Source organism: Mya arenaria, chromosome 13, assembly GCF_026914265.1.
Source record: "Mya arenaria isolate MELC-2E11 chromosome 13, ASM2691426v1".
Classification (NCBI taxonomy): domain Eukaryota; kingdom Metazoa; phylum Mollusca; class Bivalvia; order Myida; family Myidae; genus Mya; species Mya arenaria.
Window position 1 is genome coordinate 40,196,421 of NC_069134.1, and position 26,805 is coordinate 40,223,225.

Sequence of the window (26,805 nt, forward strand, 5' to 3'; positions counted from 1 at the left end):
TTTACCTCACAGTTTGTTTTAACTTTATAATGTACCATATTTCGGACCATAAACTATACTTCTACTCACAGTTTGTTTTAACCTTTTAACATGTGCCATATTTGTGATATAAATATTTATATATTAATTCTTATAGGTGATCGATTGCTGTCTGAAATAAACTTTAGATTGTAATATTTGTTATAGACTTATTTACTGTGGGTGCACACTGGTCTTTAACACCTAATGGAATATCACAGAAATTATCAACGGTCACATTCAAACCACTGATCTATATGAAAAGACTGGTAACCTACGTTACTTTTTCTACAAAAACTGGAAAAAAGAGAAAGAGGGTACCAGGCTAAGGTCCACTGGATGAAAGTTATTTTCAACGATTTTTGCCTACATGGTTTTATACTTTATGGTAAAGGTCAATGGATATCTTATGCTGATAAGATCTTGGTATTACGACATTTACAGTAATTGATTCAAATGTCCATTTCAAATAGTATAAATAAGCGTTTTTTTTTCGTTGGCCGTTTTATATTTGGCCTTTTTGACTAATTCAGTGTCGCCATACACAGGAAGTTGACAATGTTTGTCCAAAAGTTTTTGAAGTACCTAAATTTATCAAGTAAGTATTTATGAGCACTTGTTTCCGTAATACACTTATACTAAGTGGTTCTGTTATTGTTAATGCATTGTCATTCTGATCTACACTTAGATCGTCTAAATCCAGACACCCAATGTCAATTGAGTTAAAAATGCCCCCTAATGCCAAATTTATTTAAAATGTTTGTCCTGAAGTTTTGTCAGCAGCCCAATCTTGTCCCTTGGTTGAGCTCTTTGGGGTGGAAATTATTATTATAATATTGTATATAATTGTTATATAAAAACATAACTTTGTTTATAGGGTCAGATTTTAGCTATATTTACTAGCGTATTAGGTTACTCACTAAATGACAAAACACACTGGCTAAGTCAATGTGATATATATGAGGACATTAAATGTATTAACCACATACAGGGCTATAAAGTTTGGTTTTTTTCTGTCCCCAAACACAGATTAACTCTGATAATCATACTAAAGACAGTCATTCAGTTTGACATCATTACAGTATTTTTATACTCCTGAGCTTAACAAGCAGTTCAGAAGATAACATAATTTTTTATTCATCCAATACTGTTGTCTGCAAATTATAAACAACAACTGTTTTTTTAATAAGATAACAGGTTAATAAGTAAACAGTTATATCATGTTAATGAAGTCTTTATTGATTTATAAGCAATGAGTCAAGATTACCTGCAAATATGCAATTACCTGAACATTGCATAAAATAATATCTATGTATCACATTATAGACATTGACTGGACAAACACATGTTTGTTTTTTATTGAAACTGATAAATAATATACCAAATTATATCCTGATATGGATCTAGTGTATCACAATATACATCACAATTTGTTTTTTTTTTGGCATATCATTACAACCCTAATTGTACAAATTGACTGGACGGGAGCCGTCACGTGGTGTTTAATTGAAACTGATAAAAGAATATTAAAAAAATAACACCACTGTATTTATAATTCGTTTGTCATTCATTTCCAACGAGTTTGTTAACATAAAGAAAATAATTCATGGCGCCCTTTGCTGCTTTGCATCAATGGTCTTTCTTGTCATTTAATAAATCGCATATTGATGGCTGAACATGTGTGAGTATCAGTCCTAAATTTAAGTATTTGCGGGGAAACTCAATACACACCTGATCTTGAGGAAGAAGCATTAGAATCAGCCAATTACAATGTGGAACTATTATGTCATGTTTACTTCAAGTGCACTTGCAATGGTTACCAGTGCACACCCAAATAATACAATGTATCTGGTAATCTAATAGTTTTAACAGTCTAATGCTCTACTGCAATCTGAGAAGATAAATAATAACTCACAGAATTTTGCAGGCAAAAAGTCACTTGCAATTTTGCGTGTATGCGAGTGGGTTCTAGTAATCAAATATAATACAAAATAAACCAAATAGGTTGTAATCCGCCACTAGAGGTGATTTGGTCCTAATCATTTATTGAGAAAAAAATCCTCCCAAGGCTGTTATGCAAAGATTTTACACCATCTCATTATCTTCTTTTCATTAATCACACATTTCCCATAAAATTTGGTTTCAAATTATTTAATATTTAATGCATAATCTATATTTAATGGCTATGTTATACCATAGAGTTGAGGTGTTTAAACATATGAAATGAAATCAATTATTAGTTGATCATTGATTGGTTTGGATCCCCGATTATCAATAATATACTTTGTTCCAATTCCATCATACCCTTCAGATATTTGACAAGTGCATTGCTTACAGCAAGTAACAGGCTAATGCTGATTCAACCGCTGTATTGAACAAATTATGTTTTAGATGATATGTTTACTACAAATTATGTTTACTCAAAGTCACACACAACCTATAAATTTCATTTCATTTTGATACTGTTTGTTTAAACAATATTTATTTTACAACAATTGTGAAGACATTTTTATAAACTCTATGCAAAGTCACTTTGTTTACGAGCTGATACGCCAGAGTGAGGTCTTAATTCTGTGGGGGGAAACTGGAGAAAAGCCTCTTGTCTGGCATGGTGACCACAAACCAAACTCACTCACGCCTGGGTTTGGAACAAAACCTGTGACACCTTGGTAAGAAGCCAGTGCATTAACCACTGCACTAACAGGGCAACCTGATTGATGGAATCTATATTTAAGTAGTCCTTTAAAAATTTGAAAAATGTTGTTTTTTTATTGCGCATTTTTGAGACCGATGTCATTATTTTGGTAATAAAATCTGTGTGGTTTTATTAACAGTTTTGGACGGAAATTAGGCCCCATTCCCAATGTTCATGTGAACATGTATAAATAAAAATCCCCATATTAGGTTATTATTCTCTTATTATTCTTTTTTTTTATTAAAAAAGATGGATAACAAAACTATTTGTATTGATGGATCGCATATTCCTACAAAATTTAATGTAATAGGTTGTCTGGAAGTAGTATGGGAGTTAACTCCATGTAATCACATAATGATAATATGTGGTTACTTCCTTTGAATGATTTTTTTTTGTCAGTTCTTAGACTCATTATTTTTGAAATACAGAATGTATACAAGAAAAATATACCTCTTGTCACACAATCTTTCCGTATGCATAGATAATAAGAAGAATCCCCTGTTAAAATTGCTGTTTCTCTGTAATTTCACTTATTTATGGTATGAAACGCAAATACGAAATAGTGATAGAAAACCTGTAATAGATCAATAAGCTGGTAAAAATACCTGGTAGATTGAAATTTTTTTGTCAGGTTTAATGTAAGAGGTGCTAACCGTCCACTTATGAGAGAAATTTGTCACTATAAATGCTTGAGTTTAGGGCTGTTATTCATAAAACATGTTAAGTCATTTTCCAATTTAAGTTAATTTTCCTAAGTTTAGTATCTCACAGGTCATATGATATAATTTCTTAATAAAATCAAAGCACATTATTTTTATTAATTTTATTTTTTAACTACAGTTTACTTTTATGTTAAAACACTTGTTTTTTTTAATTTTGACATTAACTCTTGTTGTTTTTTTGGCCCATTTTAGGGGACGAAATTCTGCCCCATTCCCCTCCTGATAAAGTAAATATTTACCCCCTACCAAGGTAAACCCCTACCAAGGTAAAAAAAATCCCCTTTTTCAGGGGAGCATTTGCCTCTTAACATTTAGCAAATGTAGCAATATAGTTCCAGTATGTCAATAAGTTTGTTGGATAAAAGGTTTGGAAACAAGTTGAACATTATTTGAACCATGTATGTATTTTTCCCCTTTTTGCCAAAATGACACTATTTTTCCCCTTTCACAGGTCCCTGCCACCATTCCCTTTAATGTGGAAAAAAACTGGTTAAGAAATGACTCCTAATATTTTATGAATACTGGCATTGGTTAGGTCAGTGGTTTTTCTTGCATTTTTTTCTGTCTGTGCTATTTAAAAAATAATAAGTCCTAAATTTTGACAATATTAGATCATGCTTAATAAAAGATAGTCTCAAAGTATTTTTTACCCAATAATTTTAATGAATACCAGTAGACGATATATTTTTTATACAACTCAAAAGTCTGGATAATATTACAATAGTTAACCAATTAAGCTGTCACAAAGTGAGCATTTTTATTGTGTCTATATATGGAAAACGGTCTTCTTAAAGTTTTGCATGGCAAAATAATCCCAATTTCTAGGGAAAGTATAGGGACAGCCTGAAATGGGTAGCAAATCTCATGGGGAAAACATAATTCCATATTGCTGCAAGTTCCATATTTAATTAATAAACATTCTTAATTGTATCTTTCCATACAACATTGTATAAATTTAAAGGTGGAAAATATTTTCAGATATGATATCCATTTAAGGACTTTTTGATAGATGTTATTCTATAGGGAAAATTTTGACTCTCATCAGAGGAATACTTTTTCGATATGGGACTGCAGCCCAAATTAGGCCCAAATGAGTAAATTGAGGGCCGTGGGTGCCATTTTATCATGAATCATATCGAGCGATATGATTTCGTAGTACAGCGCTGTTAAAAGTCTCTCCTTGGTACAAAAACCAAAAATCGCTCATAGAATTTGTGGTGAAAGTGAATAAGACTGCCTCCTTGGTAGTATTAATGTATAAAAATAAATGACTGGATGCAGCAAGAAGTACAAAAATCATCTAACAAGTTTAGTGTGAATTATTTGGTTTTGAAGTCGATGCGATCATGTTACATCGTCAGAGATGTCGTGTTGTTCACTGCCAGTGTGGGCAATTGAGCCGTTATTGTATGGGACATCGTAACAGGGCCCGATGCTCGATAATTGTCTCTCATTATCCATTGGACTTTTACTTAAGAAAACTTAATTTTGTATTTCGCTATTTTGACTGCTGCGTTTGACATATGGATGGCCGTATTTATGTGGTTAAATATACAAGGGAATAAATTGCTCGCCGTTTTATGTGATTAATTTCAGATAATTGACACTGTAGGTCATGGGTCAAGTAATGACAAATAGCTGAATTGTTTGCAAACGAAATAGATATTTCTACTATGGATAGTGTATTGTGACAAAATAGTAGTGTTTATTATCAGCGTTTAAACGCTCATTCATTACTGCAGTTTAAGCGTATTTGTTAAATGCTTGTAAAATTTAAAACACGCGTAAAATTTGACAGTGAGTTGAATAGTCATTTGATTGGTATTATCATTACTGCCAGGAGGGAATTAAACTGAATTGACGTCTGTTTTATTGGCTGTACATGTGTACTGTATAGCATGCACTTATTGATTCCAAACAATGAATATTGTATACGGTCGGGAAATCCTAATACGGGATATGAACTACAAAGTAAATGAACCATGTACGTTCTGCATGCAGTTGAAAAGTGTGATTTGTTTTGCTTGCTTAGGACAAGTGTAATTTTTTTCTGCTTGCTGAGGAAAAGTGTTATATATTTTCCTGCTTGCTGAGGAAAAGAGTGTTTTGTTTTGCTTGCTGAGGAAAGTGTGATTTTTTGCTGCTGAGGAAAAGTGTGATGTTTTTTGCTTGCTGAGAAAAAGTGTGATGTTTTTTTGCTTGCTGAGGAAAAGTGTGATTTTTTTTTTGCTGCTGAGGAAAAGTGTAAATTGATTTGCTTGCTGGGGAAAAGTCTGATTTTTTTGCATGTTGAGGAAAAGTGTGTTTTGTTTTGCTAGCTTAGGAAAAGTGTGATAATTTGCTTTGTTTGTTGAGAAAAGTGTGATGTATTTTATATTCGCCATATATGAAGGATATAAAGTATTTTAAATTCAGGAAAAGTGTGATTCAGTGATGCTTCAAAGAATTGTTCTGCAACTAATTAGGAGTATAAAAAAATCCGCTTTGGAGCGGAAAGCATATGCATTTTAAACAGTAGTGAAACTATGTTCGGGAAGATAAAGAGAACATTTGAATATAGGTTGATGACAATATTGTTTATTTGTTATGCAATGTATAAAATGTATTGAATGGTATGGCCATAAAAGTTTTACATGTGTCAACTTTTATAGTTCTTGATTTAAGTGGTTCAGATTTAAACTTTTGAAGACTGACCTGGATTTCATACTTTGAAACATTATGAAAAAGAGAGATTGTTTGATTGTTCTTGCCATGGACATGCAACGTCAGTTAAGGATAGATGTTGAAATATGAAAACTGCAAAAGTGGACTTTGTTATATAAAAGCTAGGTTGCATGGCTCTGTTGGAAGTTGGCACAGACATTTGATCTTCGGTCTCCGAAGTCAAAGCTCATCGCATTTCAGGAATGTGTGAATAGAAAGTTCTGATAAATTCTAGTACTGATGAGTTCTGTGTAGATGTCGTTGAAATCCCAACCATCGATTGGTCTTCCACACCTTGTTTATTTGACCGACGAGGGAATTTTCCCCTCAGTCCTTGCCGGAGCGTCCGATTCCGACTCGGATCGACCACGGGGATTCTGGTCCTGGTGTTGTTGTTGTTGTTTTTCCAACTGGTCAAACATGGGCCTCGCAAGGGAGAAAAATAGTCACAAGAAGATCTCAGGGGTAGGTGATTATATGTGTGTTTTAAAATGCTGCATGTAAAAATATAGTTAATATTTTGCCGTTAATATTTCATTTGAACCTCGTAATCCCAATTATGTTTTTTGTTTCTAATTAAATTCTTTACACAGAGAGAAGTACTATTTTCAACAGCGAATTTATTTGGTTGAAGTGCATGAAGTAATTGTATTATTAAGTACAACTACATATATATATGTGTGTGACTTTGCAAAAAGCAATTAGCTAAATCAGGTCACTTTGCCTTCTTTGTATGTGTAATTTTATTGATGCACTGTAGTAAAATGTTTTAGATTTATACTTAATCCATTATAGTAAGCTTAGCAGACTTTATTTGAAAATCAAAATCATAATTCAATTCCTAATGCTGTTTTTATTAATCGTTGGTAATCATTGAAAGTTTTAATTATTTCAGTTGACCGATAATTGTTACAACGATTTTTCAGCAGTTTTGCACTGATTGCCTTTTGATATTCTGAAATGGCCTTTGGCTGTTGTTCGAGTTATATCATTCAATTAATTTTGAATATTGCAATGGAAAGAAAATTGAGAAATTTCACTTTCTCCTTATAATGTTCAATTATTTCAAGTTGTTATGAAAATAAGAGAAAATATTTGATTATCTTAAGCATTTAATTTTTTAAAGGCCGAAGGGCGCACATGCGAGTCTCCATGAGGGCATAAGGGTGCAGCACCCTCCCATATCCCTCTAGCTAAAACCCTACTTATAATGACACAGTCATCAGCTGCTCTTACTATAGTGCCGAAAAACCCTCTGCTTTGGTGGTAGTGGGGTTGGGGGGGGGGGGGGCTTTCAATTTACTCAAGCTCCAAGATTTTGATGAAAAATATACTACTCCTCTCAGAATATGTTGGATTTCAAAATTGTCTTTAAAGGCAATTAAAGTCACCACTATAAGCTTACATATGAATCACACTTAACCGAATGCGTACCAAATACTTCTTTATTTTCTACTGGAATACTGCGTAACAAATATTTTGAGTCCTCGGCAGTGTTTAAGAATTGGGACAAATTTTTACTTTATATGCATACCGTGACTTCCACCTTCTTGAGTCATGAGTTCTCTGTGAAAAACCCCTTTGTACTGAGTATAAAAAAGGGGCAGTGGAGGTAAGCCATCTCTTTTTCTTATGACAACCTAACCCTGAATAATGCCATATTGGTTGGTCAGTTAGCACAGTGCATGGTTAGCTGATCGCATCTCAACGGGGTTTGATTCCTGGTCTGGTCGCATGTGTGTTTGGTTTGTTGTGGTCTCCAAGCCAGACCAGTGGGTTTCTTCCAGGCTCTCTGGTTTCCCCCACAACACAAGACCACTCTCTTGCACAACATCGTGCCAAATAGAGTGACGTTTTTTTATAAGTTCATGTAATTTTCTTTATAATCTCTGTAGAAATAAATAATTTGGTTGTCTGGTTAGCGCAGTGGTTAGCGCACTCCCATCTCACCAAGGTGACCTGGGTTTGATTCCTGGTCTGGTCGCATGTGTGTTTGGTTTGTGGTCACCAAGCCCGAGACCAATGGGTTTCCTCCACGTTCTCTAGATTCCCCCACAACACAAGAGCACCCTCTTGCGCAACATCGTGCCAAATAGAGTGACTTTTTTTAAGTTTATGTAATTTTCTTCATGATCGTTGTAAAAATAAATAATTTGGTTGTCCGGTTAGCGCAGTGGTTAGCGCACTCGCATCTGACCAAGGTGACCTGGGTTTGATTCCTGGTTAGGTCGCATGTGTGTTTGGTTTGTGGTCTCCAAGCCAGACCAGTGGGTTACCTCCAGTTTCTCTGGTTTCCCCCACAGCACAAGAGCACCCTCTTGCGCAACATCGTGCCAAATAGAGTGACTTTTTTATAAGTTCATGTAATTTTCTTCATAATCGCTGTAAAAATAAATAATTTGGTTGTCCGGTTAGCGCAGTGGTTAGCGCACTCCCATCTCACCAAGGTGACCTGGGTTTGATTCCTGGTCTGGTCGCATGTGTGTTTGGTTTGTGGTCACCAAGCCCGAGACCAATGGGTTTCCTCCAGGTTCTCTAGATTCCCCCACAACACAAGACCACCCTCTTGCGCAACATTGTGCCAAATAGAGTGACTTTTTTTAAGTTTATGTAATTTTCTTTGTGATCGTTGTAAAAATAAATAATGTTTAAACTAATATTGCCATTTTGCTGCTTTCCATAACATCACAAAGTATGTCATTGTGTCACGGGAGAGATCTAAGACCTTCTGTCCTTTGTGCCCAAAATATGCACTTAAATACTTGATAACTGTTTCCGATAATAAATTTAAATGCTTTGATGCCATATCTTTTATTATGCAAATTATTCCTGCAAAACCGAGATACTGTTATTTAATACTGTTCTTTGCAACTGTCAGGATATTGAATATCAGAAAATGCTGACATTTTAAGGCATTGTCGTTTGTTTGGACTCCATCGCTAATATAATTATGTGATACAAGAAAGAAATATTTACGGGTGCAAAATACATCAATTATCTATTGTTGTGTCAGGTTTCATTATAATGGAAACATTAAGATATGAAATGAAAGTTTTTACCCCCAACCTGCCCTTTAAGAAATTGAAAGGCCATCATAATTATGTAAAGGTAATCTTTGATTGATGTATGATTTTTTCAGCATTTCTAAATATTGATTTAATGATATAAAGGGACTAGTTCACAGATTTTAAGTCAGCATTTTTTTTTTATTTGATCAAATTTAGTAATTATATGTCCTGAAAGGAGGGTATTTGCTTTTAGTCAGTCTGGTGATATACCAAAGATTGTCCTAGTTATAACATGAAAATGTCTGGACATTTTGTCCTCAAACTTGACTTGAAGGTTGAGCAAGACCAGAAGATGACCCCTTTTGATTTTAAGTATCGGGTCAAAGGTTGCAGTGACCTTGAATGCGAAAATCTTGTCCAAGTGACAATGCCTGGACCTATGGTCCTCAAACTTGACTTCATGATTGGACGTGACTAGTAGATGACCCCTATTGATTTCTGAGTCATCATGTCCAAAGGTCAATTAAGGTCACTGACTATGAATGCAAAAACAACTTGTCAGAGTATTAACTAGCCCAATGGTCCTCAAACTTGACATGGAGGTTTTGCATGACTAGTTGATGACCCCTACCGTTTTGGGGTCGTTAGGTCCAGTGGTCAAGGTCACAATGACTGAACGCAAAAAGCTTGTCTGAGTGATATCTGTACAACGCTTGTACCAAGTCCTCAAACATGACAGGAAGGTTGGGAGCGACCAGTAAATGACCCCTATTGATTTTGAGGTAATTAGGTCAAGGTCACAGTGACATTGAATGCGAAAACTTTGTCTCATTGGTAAAGAGAGAATGCCTCGCCCTCTTTATTCCTACCATGATGGAATGGCATTAAGAGACTGTTTATCTGCAAATATCAGTCATCATCTTAACGGCCCTTATCACTGTAATGGCTCTTGTGACACTTGTGTATACTGTTATTAAAGGCCACTCCATGGAATTGTGATAAGAAAGATTTTGCCTGTTAATGCATTAAGCTGTGTCTACACGCAAATGCGGGGAAACTGTTGTCAACCCATTAGTTTCATACTCAGACATGCAAACATGTAATCCACAATTCTAAAAACATTCCAGTAAAATCTGCTTGGCATGTCCTTGTAGAGATAGTATTGATTGTCACAATCTCTGCTCTCATTGCTAAACCGGTTTTAAAACAAAGGACATCAGCTTTGTTGGAATTTCTGACAAATGGCCATACCAGAAGACATTTGTCTGTGACAGGGTCTTGACACTGGGTCTTGGATGATATTTCACTGTCTTGATATTTCCATTCTTCTGTTTTATCCACTATGGCATCTTAATGTTGACAAATTCCAGAGGTGGCCATATTTTTGTCTTGGGGGATTTCGGAAGCATTGCTCATTTGAATAATGAAATATGGCAAATGGATTTTGATGCTGGATTCTAGGAAATAATATTTGTGCAGTAATAAGCTGGCTTTTGTATCTCATTTCAATCAGGAAGCATGACGTTGCTTCTGTCGTAAATTATTACTGAGCAGATTGTTCGTGTCTTTTAGCCATAAAATTGTTCTATTTTGCTGCAGCTTCTACACGCAATCAATAAACAAAATTGGTCTCATTTTTTGATGATGAAGCATTTTATTTGAGGCCTCTCGTATGGAACGTTCTTCCAACTAGTTTTAAGGAACACTCATATAAATACCACTAGTGGAACCAGGGGTTGGGGGGTGGGGTTGGTGCACGTGCTGGTCTCCATGAGGGTGGAAGAGTGCTATCAAAATAAAGGGACAGGGTGCTGCACCCTTGCATAACTCATTAGTTAAAACCCTTCCGTTGGTTGATAATTTTTTTGTACCTTTAAACACAAAAGAAAAGTGAATGTCCATCTGAAATATTTCCCTAGCCTATTGGGCTACTGTGATGATATTTTTCTAAAGCCCGAGACAGTTTACCATTGGCAGGGGCTACTGGCCCAGTGTTAATATTGTAAACAGGAGGATATGATTAATGCTTTGTCCATCTCTGTTCTCAGAATTCCCTATAGTATTTAGATGTGCCCAATTTTGGAAATTATTATTCATTCAATGCGAGAAATTTATGCCCCTGAGGGTCTGTGTTCGTCCAGATATGGGTGTACCCTGGTCACCAAGGTGTCTGTGTCCTGAAAATGGATCTTCGTCACATAACGTATTAGGGCTTGTAATTCCCTTATGAAATCAAATAATTTGTTTCATTAGCATGACATTGTGTAGTATCTAATAAAAAAATATTGAACTGTTTTCATAGTATTGCATGGTCTTATGGCTGTTCAGTTTTAATGTTACCGGTATGCTGTAAATAAATTAACATTAGCTGTTTAAAAATAAAACATCATTTAAGACATTCACATGAAATTTGGCACACATGTTGCCAGTAACAGAAAATGCGCAAATGAAAAGCAAGACCAATAACTGTGGCTCTGATTGTAATAAGGGATTAATATGCCCTGTGATCCAGTAGAAAAATGGGTGAACAGCGGCATCGGCAGGTTTTGTTCTTGTTTCTATAACTTATTTCATTTTCAAATAGGTCTAAACGACTTGTTTAACAGCAGTAATAACATCTTAGAAAGAGCACAGATTGTAGAATTCTGGTCTTTTATTTTCTTTGACAATTTACCACTCTATCTATTCAGTTTTATGCCATTTCAGTGAATGTAGATGTTTGTTTCACTGAATGGTGATGTGATTAATTTGGTACCAGTTATTTCACTCAAACCTCACACACGCAGGGGCCCAATGTTTGGCAAGACCAATCACCTTTGATTAGGAATTTTTCTCATGTGCTTTTGTCATCTTAATATGGTTCAGTTTGCATCTGTGGCCCTTATTGAAGAATTCCTTGGTTTTCTCTCAGTGGTAATTAATCACCCTTTTAGCTTGTCTGCTTTTCAAGGAAATAAATGATCATGTATTGTGATAGCCTTCAATGATGTTCAGTCAGCTAGGCTTTTTTATGCAAGGGGCTTAAAAAAAAACATTGTTTGGTTAGGGTTACATCCTTTTCAAAAATAGGTAGGGTAGATATATAAGGCTTTTTTTATTTTTATTTTTTTTATTAGGCTTTATTTAAGAATGTCATTTTCATCATTGGAGAATGGTGTTAAAGTTATCTCCTGTATAAGCATTTAAGTTTTTAAACTCCATGTTTAAAAACCAAAAAAAAAATAAAAAAAATCAAACTGACTACAAAAATGGTAGGGTCGGCGCCTATTCTCATTTCTGTAGGTAGGGTCGGGTAACCCGAACCAAATGTATTTTTTTTTTAGGCCAAGGCTTGAACCTTGGCCATCACTCAAAAGATATTTCCAGATACAGTGCAGACAAGCATAGTAGTAATTTAAGTATACATGTTGCCACTTAAAGAGAATAGACACACATAAAGCAAGGGATATAAGTATGGCTGTTCTGACTTATTGTAGTTATGCCCCCCTTCGAAGAAGAGGGGTATATTGCTTTGCACAGGCATGTCGGTCGGTCGGTCGGTCCGTCGGTAGACCAAAGCTTGTCTGAGTGATAACTCAACAATTCCTGGATGTATGGTCATCAAACTTGACATGCAGGTTGGGCCTGACCAGTAGATGACCCCTATTGATTTTAGGGCTCATCGGGTCAAAGGTCAAGGTCACAGTGACCTTTAATGGTAAAATAATTTTAAAGCTTGTCCGAGTGATAACTCAACAATGCCTAGACCTATGGTCATCAAACTTGATATTGAAGTTGGGCCTGACCATTAGATGACCCCTATTGTTTTTGGGGGTCATCGGGCCAAAGGTCAAGGTCACAGTGACCTTGAATGATAAAAGGATGTCCGAGTGATAACTCGACAATGCCTGCACCCTTGGCCTTTATTCTTGCCTTGGAGGTTGGGCCTGACCAGTAGCTGACCCCTATTGTTTTTGGGGGTCATCGGGCCAAAGGTCAAGGTCACAGTGACCTTGAATGGTAAAAGGTTGTCTGAGTGATAACTCGACAATGCCTGCACCCACGGCCATCAAACTTGAATTGGAGGTTGGGCCTGACCAGTAGATGGCCCCTATTGATTTTAGGGGTCATTGGGCCAAAGGTCAAGGTAACTGTGACTTTGAACGATAAAAGGTTGCCCAAGTGATAACTCAACAATGCCTGCGCCCATGGCCCTCAAACTTGACTTGGAGGTTGGGCCTGACCAGTAGATGACCCCTATTGATTTAAGGGGTCAGAGGTCAAGGACACAGTGACCTTGAAAGCAAACTCGACAATTCCTGGACCTATGGTCATTAAACTTGACATGAAGGTTGGGCCTGACCAGTAGATGACCCCTCTTGACTTTGGGGGTCATCAGGCCAAGGTCAAGGTCACAGTAACCTTTAACGCTCAAAAGTTAACAAATCTTCTCCCAGTGATATCTCAACAATGCCTGAATCTATGATCATCAAACTTGACATGCAAGTTGGGCCTGACCAGGAGATGACCCTTATTGATTTTAGGAGTCATTGGGTCAAAGGTCAGGTTCACAGTGACTTTGAATGCGAAAATGTTTCAAGTGATAATTGGACAATGCCTGCACCCATGGCCCTCAAACTTGACTTTGAGTTGTGTCTGACCTGTAGATGACCCCTTATGATTTAAGGGGTCATTGGATCAAAGGTCAAGGTTACAGTGACCTTGAACGAAAAATGCTTGTCTGTGTGATAACTTGTCAATGCCTGCACCCATGGCCCTCAAACTTAACATTTAGATTTTTGGTGACCAGCTGATGACCACTATAGATTTTGATGTCATAGAGTCAAAGGTCATGGGCATAACACACTCTATCCTCAAACTTTGAATGGTCATAATCTTAAAACTGCCTCAACGGCATACAATGTTAGCGACAAATCAGCTGTCATTTCGGTCCATGCATATTTTATTCAATTGTCCATATAATCCTGACAACATGGCGCTCAGGGGGGCATAATGTTTGACAAACATCTCTTGTTATCGAGTTGAGTTGTTGAGTTATGCCCCTTTGAAAAAAACCAACAATAACTATTATTTAGATGAGTGTTAATTGGGCTGCTCCTGTCATGTTAGAGCTGAGGCTGCATGCATTTACCCTAAAACAGAAAACATTCATATATACTTGAGCCAGTGTTTCTTTTTAAAAAAATAAAGTGTAATTTCACAAAGGGAAGTAATAGTTAGTTTAAACGAATTCAAGGGAAGTAATATGAATTTGTTAGCAAACAGTATGTACGGATGAATGTTGCAGGCATGTACACTTTGTAAACATTTTTGGCCTTGATATTAGTTAAACTCTTTTCTCAGGGGTGAGATTCTATCCAAAATTTCTGGGAATATGGTCTCCTTCCTTTTTCCCCCTTTTTTTAACTCTTAACAACTAGATATGTTTAAATGCAATTTTAGGCTGATTAAATGCTTCAGGTCCAGGACATTTTGTCTGTGATCCCATTCAAGTAACTGCCTAAAGTGGGCCCCCTGGAGTCTCCCAGTGGTAATATCTCTGAATTATCCACATTTTCCATGTTTATATGTTTTACGATGTTGACATTTTCAAGAGCATAATTTGTGATGTTTCCAAGCATAAAACCAATTGTTGGTCTAATACCCAGAGTTCTTCAGTGCTAATGTTGGATAATTGTTGTTGGAGCCATGAAATAAATATTTGTAACAAATGAATGATGATGAATTTGTCTTGCTTCTGTTTCACATTAATTTGAAAGAAAATCAGAATGGAACATTTAAGGGCATTCTATATATTGTTCTGGAAAAATAGAAATTTTCCGTATAAAAAACATGCCGATCAAAGATGTCTCGTTTGTTCAATAATACTGGAAAAATAATACAGAAATTATTGTATTTTGTGGAAATTCTGCGCATAAAAGTATTGATGCTGTCTGTATTATGTCCACTTTGGAGGTATTGCAGGGAATCGGCAATTAATTCTGGAAACCAGACCCTATTCTGCCGTCCTACGATGTAAAATGTGATGCCAACTTGTGATTTATGCGTGCAACTTTTATTTTAACTTGCAACTGCACTTTTGTAGAGAGCTTTCCATAATGATTTATTACAATAAAACCAAGCGGTGCATATTTCTGTTTGTTTGTTATCTGTGTTTCAGAATGGCTAATTATTGAAGAAAAAATGCATGAGACTATTAAAAAATACACCAGAAACGATTTGTACAACGACGCACACAAAACGTTTTTATTGCCGTTTATTGCAATAAAACGTTACATCAATGGAATCCTGACTCAGATAGAACTTTTTTGAGTCGGCAATATTTGTGAAGTGTGTACGCACATCTGAAGAACTCCATCTGGCATGTTACAAAACAAATGTTCGAAATGATGGCAATGATTGTAAACACGTGGGGACGGCTGCATGGGAAATTTGTATGTAAGATGGTGGCATCTGGATAAGACAGACTGGGAGGGTAAATTATTCTGAAAATTTCGAAATTTAATATGCGGGTGATGCACAGAATTTTCTTGTCTGAACATCTAGAAAAAATTGGAATGCACATGCCTTGCCCCGTGCTGGTTTATGCCTTTTAATTGAGAGATCCTTAGGGAAGCACAAAATATGATACTGACAAAGTTGCCCTGTATTTTAATAATTTACTGTTTCATCATACTTAGAGTTGTTTTCCAGTGATCTTTACAACTGATACTTGCTTAATATGTTCCCAATGATAAAAGATTTTTTTTTTCAAAATTCTTGATAAAAATTCCCATCCAGAAATAAGTGTGTTTCTTTTGCCTGTTTACTTGTAAAATTATTGTTTTGAAAAATAAAAAATAAAAAATAAAAATACAGAGAATGCATGAAAAATATGACAAAATAAATAAATATGAAATAAATATGACACAGTAATTTAAATAATTAACAATATACAGCAAGGTTTATTTCATGGCAGCAAATTCAATTCAAGTCATCAAAAATGTTTTTAAGTTGAAAATGTTTTGGGTGAATTTTCTTATATTATGTGCATTTTTCTGTTTGTATGAGGAAGAAATGGAAAAAAAACACTTCGTCTCCACGGCTTCCATTAGAATTTGATATGTATTTTGGCTTAAGTTTCATTTTTCAAACATTTCAAAGAATAATAGTTAAAGTTGCACTCTCACAGAATGATCGCTTTGATAACTTCTTTTATTTTTGTCTTTTTGAATTGGCCAAATTTCAGCGTAAATGTCTGGAAATTAGTGATACATGAATGCTCACATAAAATCAGTTTCTCAGTTTTTCATATTTACATTAAAAAATAAATGTTTTATGGCTAAAAGCGTTACTAACGCTTTGAGAAAAATGAAATGTTCTGCAGTGTTCCAAACAATTGAGATCTGTCCTTTAGTGAATTATCTTATATGACTGAATTGAAGGCAGTATGATACCAAAATAAGCTGATTCTAAATGACAAAAACTAAAAAATACCAAAACTGACTATCTGTGAGAGTGCATCTTAAAAAAACTAAGTTAAAGGAAATGTTCAAAAGAAACAATTTTTGATTTAAAAAAATCTTGAGACATTAAAAAAATGGAACAACATTTAAATCATTTACAAAGAAAACGGAATTAGAAGTTAAATTTTAAATTTAAGTGTAAATAAATTACATTTCAAAATTATATCATAACCAAAAGCAGTTAAAATTGAATGGGGAAAGTAAGAAAAATGATGTTGTGGAAGTTATATCGAACTACTTGATTAGAAAACATAAGTGATTGGTTTTCTAGTGATTAATTAGATTCAAATTACACAACTACGCCCCCTCCTAATTTGGTATACTTTTAAATGCGGTCAAATGAGTAATTTGAACACTTAAAAACAGTGAAAGAAAAGACATGGGAAAAACTGGTTACCTGATTCACATTTTGGTGGTTTTAAATTTATTCATTAAAATTTGATCAGGATTATTGCTGACTTTGAATACATTTGGAAAAAGTGTTAGAAATTCAACTTTGTTTTGCTTGAAATAATTTATAAAGGTCTGTCTGTGCGATGATTTTGAATGTGGAATTTGTTTCATAAACAGTCTTCTTTTTTTTTGAAAATTAAACGGTGGTAATTTAATATATCTGTCTGCACAAGAGTTCAAGGATTTTAAGTAATATGGAATTATTTTAAGTGCACCTTAGTAGATAAAATAATTGTTAGACAATAATGATAGTCTGCCTGATTGTTCATTGGTAGAGCGTTCGCTTGGGGTGCTAAAGGTGGAGGGTTCAAAATCTGGCTGCGTCAAACTAAGACATTAATTGGAAAATGGTATTAGCTAAGCTCCCTTGCCTAGTGCTTGGCTATGGGAAAAAGGTGTTCTCAGTACTGGTTAAACTGAGGAAAGTTGTTTCCTGGTATCAGTGCTTTACACCTAGTGACGTGGTTAAAAAACCAAGCTGTCTCTTCGCAAAGAGCTAGGGTATTGCTCCTGGATCAGTAAAAGTCTGTTGTATCTTGAAGTGGTCATTGTATCCATCTCTGTTTCTTGAAGTCCTCTGACATCTCAGGATTCGACTGGGATTTGGACTGGGAATTGCAGTCAACTCTATCTTATGTCACCTATGGCATTTAAACACAATTTAACTCTTGATGGCATCATGGCATGGTCAAACCATACTGCAGCAAATAAACGTGGGCAGGCATTGATGAAAACTCAAATAAACAAGATAATAATTCATCACCTTAGTGCAATAACTCAATAACTGCATATAGAAATAGAACCAGATATTGAGTTATTGCACTAAAGTGATGAAATAAACATAGACAATGAAGGTGTGCGTCAGTAATTGATTCTGCAGCGTCCTTCCCATCTTAAGACTTACAGCAACCTGCCGCCATAAAAGGTGAGGAAAAGACCGATTTTCCCTCATTAAAAGGGTGTCTCATGCTGGAGTATTGATCATATAGCATCCTGACAGTTTGTTTTTTGATGGAGAGCTGCACCTGAGTTTCCTTTCTTGTTCAGTTAGATTTTAAGGCCAAGGAAATGTATTTTTATTCTCTCTGTGTTTAAGGTTTCTCGTCCTCAGAACATCTTGTTCCTGTTTGTTTCTGTGAAAGTCATCGGCATAAAAATAAAGCTTCGATTGATGATAGTCGTAAGTGGCTAATAATTTGGTTTACTGATAATGTTTTTGATAAGATTTTGTCAATTTAAAATGACACTCTGATAATTATATTCTGATGAAAATGTTGAAGGCCAAAAAATATTGATATAGAAATTATATTGATGAACATGGTTGTTGCTGGTAGTGGTGTTGCTGCTAATGCTACTATTGCTGCTGCTGAATATAGTAATGCTGTTGTTGATTATGGTGAATGGGATGATGATGGTGGTGGTGGTAGAGGCAGCGACAACAGTGGCAGTAACAGCGGCAATGACAGTGGCGGTAACAGCTGCAGCAGTGGCATTGAAGAAGATGATGAGACAAGTTTGTATTGAATTGAACTATCAAAAGTCTTTTTATTTCAAATAAACAAATTATAAATAAAATCAAAATAAGAAAATCAATGTTGATTTATTTCAAGTGTCCTTTATCTGGCAGTGGGTTAATGTTTGGTTCCTTTGTTGTTAAACGGTGTGTTGGTCTCCTACCGATTTAAAGAGATATTTGTGGACAAACAATATATTTCATTGTAAATGTTGTTTAAATGCAAACTGTAAATTACAGTTCATCTTTCGGAGACCATGCTGGTCATTTTTGTCCACGTTTTAGCCGTGTCTGGTTAATTTTATATCAAATTGTCCACAATGTTCTAATAATTGGGCACTACATTTTAAAGTTTGTCAAGCCTCAAATTCCTTTGGTTTGATGTATATTTTTCTCTCTCAGATTGATTTCTACAGATTTTTAAGTTTGATTAAACGAACTCATGGGTTGAGAAAAAAAGATACTGCATGAAGATACATTGAAATCGTTAGCACTGATTTTAGTTTATCAAATAAATATTAACAGGTACGAAAGACTTGTAGTGAGATTTCAAATTCAATATTTCATGATTTCAACTTCATGATTTCACAATTTCATCTTCACAAGTTCATGATTTTATCTTCGCGACAACGCAATTTCATCTTTGTGATGTTTGACAACTTCACGACATTTCGATTTCAACTTCTCAACTTCACGCTTTATGACCTCGCGACTTCAACTTCAGGACTTCGTGATTTCAACTTCCACATATTCATAATTTTAATTTCATGAATTTTAATTTCATGAATTCACAATTTCATGATAAAATATCAACTTTAAAAATTCATGATTTCAACTTTACAAATTCATGAATTCACTTTCACAAGTTCATGATTTCACGATTCCTGAATTTTGTGAATTTGCAAACATGAATTCATCATTTCATTAAATTGTAAAGTTTAAATCATGAAGTTTTTCAATCATGAAGTTTAAATCATGAAATTGTGGAGTATACATTGTAACACTGAGAAGTAGAAATTGTGAAATCATTGTGAATTTGTGAAAAGGAAATCATGAAATATTGAATTTAAAATGTCACCACCAGTCTTTCATAGATTCCTCTGTTTAACAGTGCATTTCTGAAACTTTTGATTAATCCCTAACAGGCATGTTAATACCACAAACCCACATTTTAGTTCACAAAACCCAGTATTCTCAAGAGCTTACCTAACATTTTCAGGGAGATCTCATCTTGAAATGATCAGTGTCACATTAGGGGTACAGGAAAAGGGGCCACAGTTTTGCTCGTGAATGGGATGTTCCCGCAGAAGAGGGTTTCTGTATTTCATTAACTTCGACTCATTTCTTAGAATTTTTGTTGCCTTTGGTAATTTGTTGCATAAATTTGACATCCTTTTGCCTGGTCCTAATGTCATGAAAATACTTGTCATTTCGCAATTTCATTTTAAACTCATTTTACAACATAACAGCATAACAACTAATAATTTTACTATTTTAAAAGTGCATTCTCATAATGTTGATAAAAAGATGTAATTTTTTCTGAAAAAAGGAAGATATATATTAAAACTTTTTTTACTCAATTAGGCCGAAACAAAAATATGTTTGGTTTTGGTTACTGACTGATCATGTTTTTTATGCCGCCTATGATCTTTTTTTCTCATTGCAATCCGTACTTACTGACCCATAACTGTTTTCAGGCCGTACTCAACGAGAAAACCCCAATTATTTTTAGGTCTCAGCTGATGGAAGCTGGCTTGGTCAGTTGGTTAGGTGGACATTATTACACTTCTAGGTGCTTCTGTGTAGGGTCGTGAGTAAATTGAGCCCCGCTTTGGGCGATGAACTGAACTTGAGAAGTTTCTGAGTATTAGATATATTATGATAATTTAGGGATGGCACCCAGGGGTCGCAGATTCGATTCCCTGCTGCACTACTAAAAAAATAAATAGTCTTTTGGGAGTGACGTTAAATGGGGGTCCCGTGTGACAGTGCTATACATTGGAGCACATTAAAGAACCTGGGTAGCTCTAACCAGGATTACATTCTGTCTGTGCATGATGCTCAAGAAAAACTAAAATAACTAAAACAATCTTATTGGAGCACTCGCTGAATGGGCAAGGCCCGAGTGTGAGTATAAATAAGCATACACACCATCTTTAATACTGCATTGGGGTGGGCTAAACTTCAAAGTTTTAGACCTCTAACCACACACCAGTTTGGTCTTTAAAGCCTTTTGTTCTTTGTGGGTTATTCATTTTTTAGGCTCTAACATTTACTAATTGGTTGGTAGCTCTGAAAATTTTCATCAATTTTGACCGGAATTTCAGAAATTTATTACCGCTTTATTGGCATATGGAAGAATGTTTTTTTCTCTACATTTTAGGATAGTCTGCATGCATTCATTGCTGTAGATATTTTCATGCAACATGTATGAAATATTTTAAACAATGAACCTCGTTTGCTTCAGTAGATAATTCCATTATCGCGGTTAATAAGCTTTGAAATACGATATTGTTGATTTTGTTCAAAGCAGCTCGTTTGCCTGTCAAACCTGCATAAAATCCACTGACAATTATGATTGCGACCACACAATGTCAGTTTTGTACATTATATATTTATAATACCAGGAAAATAATTTCAGTAATAGTTTAAATGCTTTCAGTTACAAGGAGTGCTTTATCGCTGTCGAATTTGTGCTCATTATTTCCTTAATGAAATTTAGCGACATGTAATCGTTAACGTTGATTTTACTAGTTTTCGCTAAATAAAAATCATAAAATTGCTTGTGTAGGCTGTTTCTCATGGATTTCAGAGATGTGTCACGGGGTTTATAGTCTATGCAGATGTATTTATAATAAACTGGCATTTGGGAGTAAGATTTGCTCCTGTTTACAAGAATTCTTTGAGAATATCGGTGGCACTTTCTCTGACAAAAAACGCTAGCATGGATAACCGAGTGTTGTTTTTTTTGTGGCTGCCAAGTGGTTGATTTAGATAATCTCTTTAGTTTTTCACTAAAGAGCGATTAACGAGAGATAAATTGATTAGGCGAGTTCTTATATTCCATTACATGTGTGATTAGGCTTAAATTTTAATGATACTCACTTTTGTTGAGGAATTTAATATTGGATTATGTGGAATTTGGGGCTTCGGAAATGTCTGTGGTTAATGTGGTATAATAAGTGGAGTTTTGTGTTTAATATAAAATAATCGTAGGTGTTTAAAGCTATATTATTTATTGAATGGAATTAATTACAACAGCTAAAGCCACCGGGAGTGTTATATTTGACACCAAAATGCAGTGCATTTTATTGTAAAAGTTTCAACAGAGTTTGACAAAAGTGATTTGAATTTTTCAAGTTACTGGAAGTCAATATCATTTTGTGAAATCTAAAACATTTTGAATGATGCAACATTTTAGACAATGGAATTAAACAGCAGATGTTTCCTAGGGATTGAATAACTGTTATTTCAGTCTGAAATTCTCCTCAGTGGATTTGGATGAAACTTGGTCAGGTTTATGACCAATGGTCTGGACACCTCTACTTGAGATCTGCTGATAATGATCATGTTTGTTTGCTCACCTGTGTAGTAATGTATTGAGTCTGAGACCTAGGAATATATTGATCTGCTGAGAGAGATTGTAAAGATTGCGCAATACAACAATGATTCATGAATATTAATGATTGCATACAACAATTACTTGGCATTGTTCTGTTTTCTTTCTTGGCGTCATAATGTCAGTCAGTGACTGTTCTAAATGTTAGGATTTTTTTTTGCTGGAATAGTTGAAAATAGCTACAAATAATATAATTATATGAAATTGTTCTGGGAATCGCACAAGGATTTTTTTTTTTATCTACTCGGTGTATGATATTTGTCATATAAAAATTAATATGAAATTTCCAGAAAATATTTTTTACATTAAAAGAAAATTTGTTTTTACATCAAAAATCTTTTTATGGAAGCCTTATTACATTAATTTCAGAAATTGCAGCAAAAGCATTATTTTTGTGCATTTGTTGACATGAATATTTTTGCTTAAAAGCAGATTTTAGTGAGTGAAACATGTGCAGGTTTTTTTATGTTTTTTAAATATTCATGAGAACCCAGTAAATGCCCATTCGGCAGAATTGTATGGAATATTAATGAGCAGAAATGAGCACTTTTGTTGTCAGGATTACTTGATTAGAATTCCAAATATCAGCAGCTGGTGATTCCACATACTCCTACAATTGGTTTTATTGATTAGGTAACTTAACAGCCTGTTGGGGAGACAGACTGAGGGAACAATTGTTGTTTAACGATGATCCTGACTAGTGGTACTAAGTGCTTACTGAGAACTTTGATATGACTGGCAATGGAATTGATGGGAGTATTATTGTAATGACGTTATTTTGTTCATTGTTTGTAAGTGTAGGTGTTTTATTGTGTTGATTTTGCAAATTTTGATGATTCCATGAAAAGCAGCTTGCTAAATTAATACTGTGCTGTAGGGAATATAAATGAATTATTGTGTTGTGTTACAGAAATTAATTAGCAATTTTTAAAGGAAATCAATGAGGAAATAATATCGGAGGTGTCACTGTATTGGATTTTGTTGAAAAAAAGGACAGAGGAAAGGTGATTTATTATGGACTTGAGGATTTGGTCAGATCAGCTTGTGTTCAATGAAACAGCATTGTAAAAGAGGATAGACACTCAGAGTAATCTGTGACTGATATATAAAATTGTCATCCTGTTGTTATAATAATGAAAGATATGGCAGGATGAGATTGTTTGAGTATTCAAGTGTATGTGTACTTCAGACTTCATAATCAGGCAGCTCATGTGAGGCTGACCAGGGTGGACAAAGGGGTTACAAGGGTCAAGGACTGTGATTCTTATTACCACTGGAAATTATTCTTGCCTTTGAGGAAGTAGATATATATAACTTCCTTTAATTATTAGAAAGAGGAAAACAGCCAATTGTGAATATATCACTACCGGAATAATATTATCTTTGAAGAAAAAGAATTAGGCCTGAAAAGACAATTCATTATATATGAATGTTACTTCTGGAATTATCTCAGTTTTTGAAGAAATAGGCTGGAGGTACCTGTTGTGATTGTTGTTTCTTGGTTTAAAAGAAAGTATATTACTGGTACAAACAAAGTGACAGCCATGTATCAGGGGATGGTATTAGCAGTTCATCCCAACAGGGATCAGGTAACTATGGTAAGTTTTTACTTAACTTTACAGCTCTTTAATTTCTTTGCTGATTTTTAGCTGGACTGTGATTCAAAAAAACATTTTTGTCATAGCTTTTAAAGTGTTTGCCTTGTCGTTGTGCAAAATCTTTAACCAATTTTTAACACACGTACTCTCAAACCATTTAAGACAGTCAAATGATACTTGGTACACATGTTGCTTTGTACATGCAAGGCCCATTACTCTGGCTTTATTATTAATTGTTGAGTTATGTCCATTGAGCAAATGTCTTTGCTCCCCGACGTCCTTGAGCGTTTGTGTTTGCTCCGCATTGCCCTTGAGCATTTGTGAATGCTCTGCGGTGCGTTGAGCTATTAGATTTTCTCTGCTGTGTCCTTGAGCGTTTGTGTTTGCTCTCAGTGCCTAAGCATTTGTGTTTGCCCCACAGCGCCTTGTGCATTTGTGTTTGCTCTTGTTTATGAGAAACAGTCAGGTGTATAAGGTATATGTTATATTTGAGGGAATTCCAATTGGTATTGTATCTATAATAGACTTTTATTAAGTGAATTGAAGGGCTTTTGAGTATAACAAACAGCATGACTGTTTATTTCTTTATGATATTATGTTAAGCTTTTAAATGGTGAGCTGATGCACTGTAATACAAAGCCTATAAATGTGGCTCAGTCTGTTTGTGATGTCAAATGCTATATTATACCAAACTTTTAGATGAGGCTGACAAATGCTATATCACACCTGGCACATTTGAGATGTCAAATGTTAATTCTCCATGAAGCATTTAAATGAGGCTGGAGCAGTTGTGAGACCAAATGGCAAACGATATTACACCTTGTGCATTTGTGAGGCCAAATGCCTTATGCTATTAAGACCAGGATTTAAATAGCTAGGCCCTCTTGCACTTGTGAGGCCAAATGCTATTACACCAAACTTTAAACTGGGCTTGTGCATACATTCCTCAAGCCAAATGCTATTACACCAGGCTGTAAATAAGCCTCTTGCACTTGTGAGGCCAAATGCTATTACACCAAACTTTAAACTGGGCTTGTGCATACATTCCTCAAGCCAAATGCTATTACACCAGGCTGTAAATAAGCCTCTTGCACTTGTGAGGCCAAATGCTATTACACCAAACGTTAAACTGGGCTTGTGCATACATTCCTCAAGCCAAATGCTATTACATCAGGCTGTAAATAAGCCTCTTGCACTTGTGAGGCCAAATGCTATTACACCAAATGTTAAACTGGGCTTGTGCATACATTCCTCAAGCCAAATGTTATTACACCAGGCTGTAAATAAGCCTCTTGCACTTGTGAGGCCAAATGCTATTACACCAAACGTTAAATTGGGCTTGTGCATACTTCCTCAAGCCAAATGTTATTACACCAGGCTGTAAATGCCAAATGATATTTCAGCAATCTTTTAAATGGGGCTCAGGAGCATTATCAGGCCAAATTCGAAGCTTCATTATACCATCACTTGTCAATTGTGCCTGACTCTCTCAGTTACATATATATGATATGATCTTTGCATAAAGTCAGACTATAATGCAAAATGCTATTCAACCACTCTTTTAAATGGGGCTCAGGAGCATTGTTAGGCCAAATTTCAAGCTAGATTATACCATCACTAGCTCATATGCCTGAGTCTCTCAGTTACATATAAATGATATGATCTTCGAATAAAGACCATTCTTCATCATTTTTGATAGCATCCAATTAACTCTATTTCTATGACAACCACTTCATTATGCTGAAATTAATGCAAAAACTTCCCACAAGATATTAATGAACAAAGCACACATTGCGGATTTTCACAGCAAGTGCAAGGCTGCACATTTACATAGCAAATTATTCTGGAGAAGCTGGAATGTTCATTTTTTGTACCCTGGGGTTGCTGGATCTGAGGGAAGGCGGTACAGAATATTACGTAATAATGGTTTTTTAGCTTGGCTGTGTTCAGGGAAACAAAAGTTGAGTTTTTGTCATAGCTTTGGCCAGAGCTAAAAGAACATAACAAATTCACATAAAACTTGGCAAACATGTTGCCTGTGAGAGACAATATGGATGATGCACAGCTGTTGTTCAAGGCCATGGCCTTATTTTACTCTTCATTGCCAGAGCAGATAGCCGGTTACTACCCCAAGGGTCAGACCCTGTTGTTTTTCCCTAAATATCCTCTGAAATTCCCCATTCTCAAAAAAGCTTCTGAAATTTTTATTCCCCCCCCCCCCCCCAAAAAAAAAAATACAATAAAAAATGTTATACTGTAATGAGAATCTCACGATTTATTAAGTAATGTTACTGAGTGATATATTTTCAGCTTCATTGATATTTTCTCCATATGTTCCCAAAATGTTTGAAAAATTACTCTGAGAATTTTTCCCAAAAACTGAAATAAATGGGCGAAAGTGTCTTCCCCATAATTGGTGAAAATGCACTGGAGGCCAATAACTCTGGCTTTAATATTTGTAAAGTCATTCCCCTTTTTGAATAACACAAACAGACCAGTTTTGGCGTTTTTGCTCTGCATCAAATTTGTTATTATCTGCATTATCTTATTTTAAAGAAGTATATATTTCATCTAAACCAAATTCTATCTCCAAACGGGATGACAGAAATTATGATGTAATAAGATAATAACATTGACAGTCCTAGATTAACTACATATGTGTGAACTATTGAACCAAGGTGCCAAGCTCAGTACAGATAATACCAGAACACAATAGGCATCATAGTGTAATATCACCCTAGTGCAATAACTGCATTTATAGATAAAAGCAGATATTGAGTTCTTGCTCTAAGGCCTAAAAAAAATTTGTCAGGGTTACATCCTTTTCAAAAATAGGTAGGGTAGGTAGGCTTTTTTTTATTTATTTTTTATTAGGCTTTATATAAGAATGTCATTTTCATCATTGGAGAATGGTGTTAAAGTTATCTTCTATATAAGCAATTAAGCTTTTAAACTACATATTGAAAAGCAA

General features: G+C 35.1%; 1 protein-coding gene across 9 annotated transcripts in view; it reads left to right on the forward strand.

Moving 5' to 3' along the window:
- The first annotated feature begins 557 nt into the window (after positions 1-557).
- LOC128213364 (focal adhesion kinase 1-like) overlaps positions 558-26,805 on the forward strand; it is a 108,259-nt gene continuing 82,011 nt past the window's right edge. For 2 of the 9 annotated variants that reach the window (XM_052919000.1, XM_052918999.1), the window contains exon 1: positions 6,384-6,603. In XM_052919000.1, coding sequence (XP_052774960.1) covers positions 6,394-6,603 — 210 coding nt within the window. In that variant the 5' untranslated portion in view covers positions 6,384-6,393. Of the gene's footprint in view, positions 617-6,380; positions 6,604-21,328; positions 21,346-22,593; positions 23,835-26,805 lie in introns of those variants that run through there. The other 7 variants (XM_052919003.1, XM_052919002.1, XM_052919006.1 and 4 more) reach the window with 7 other exon arrangements.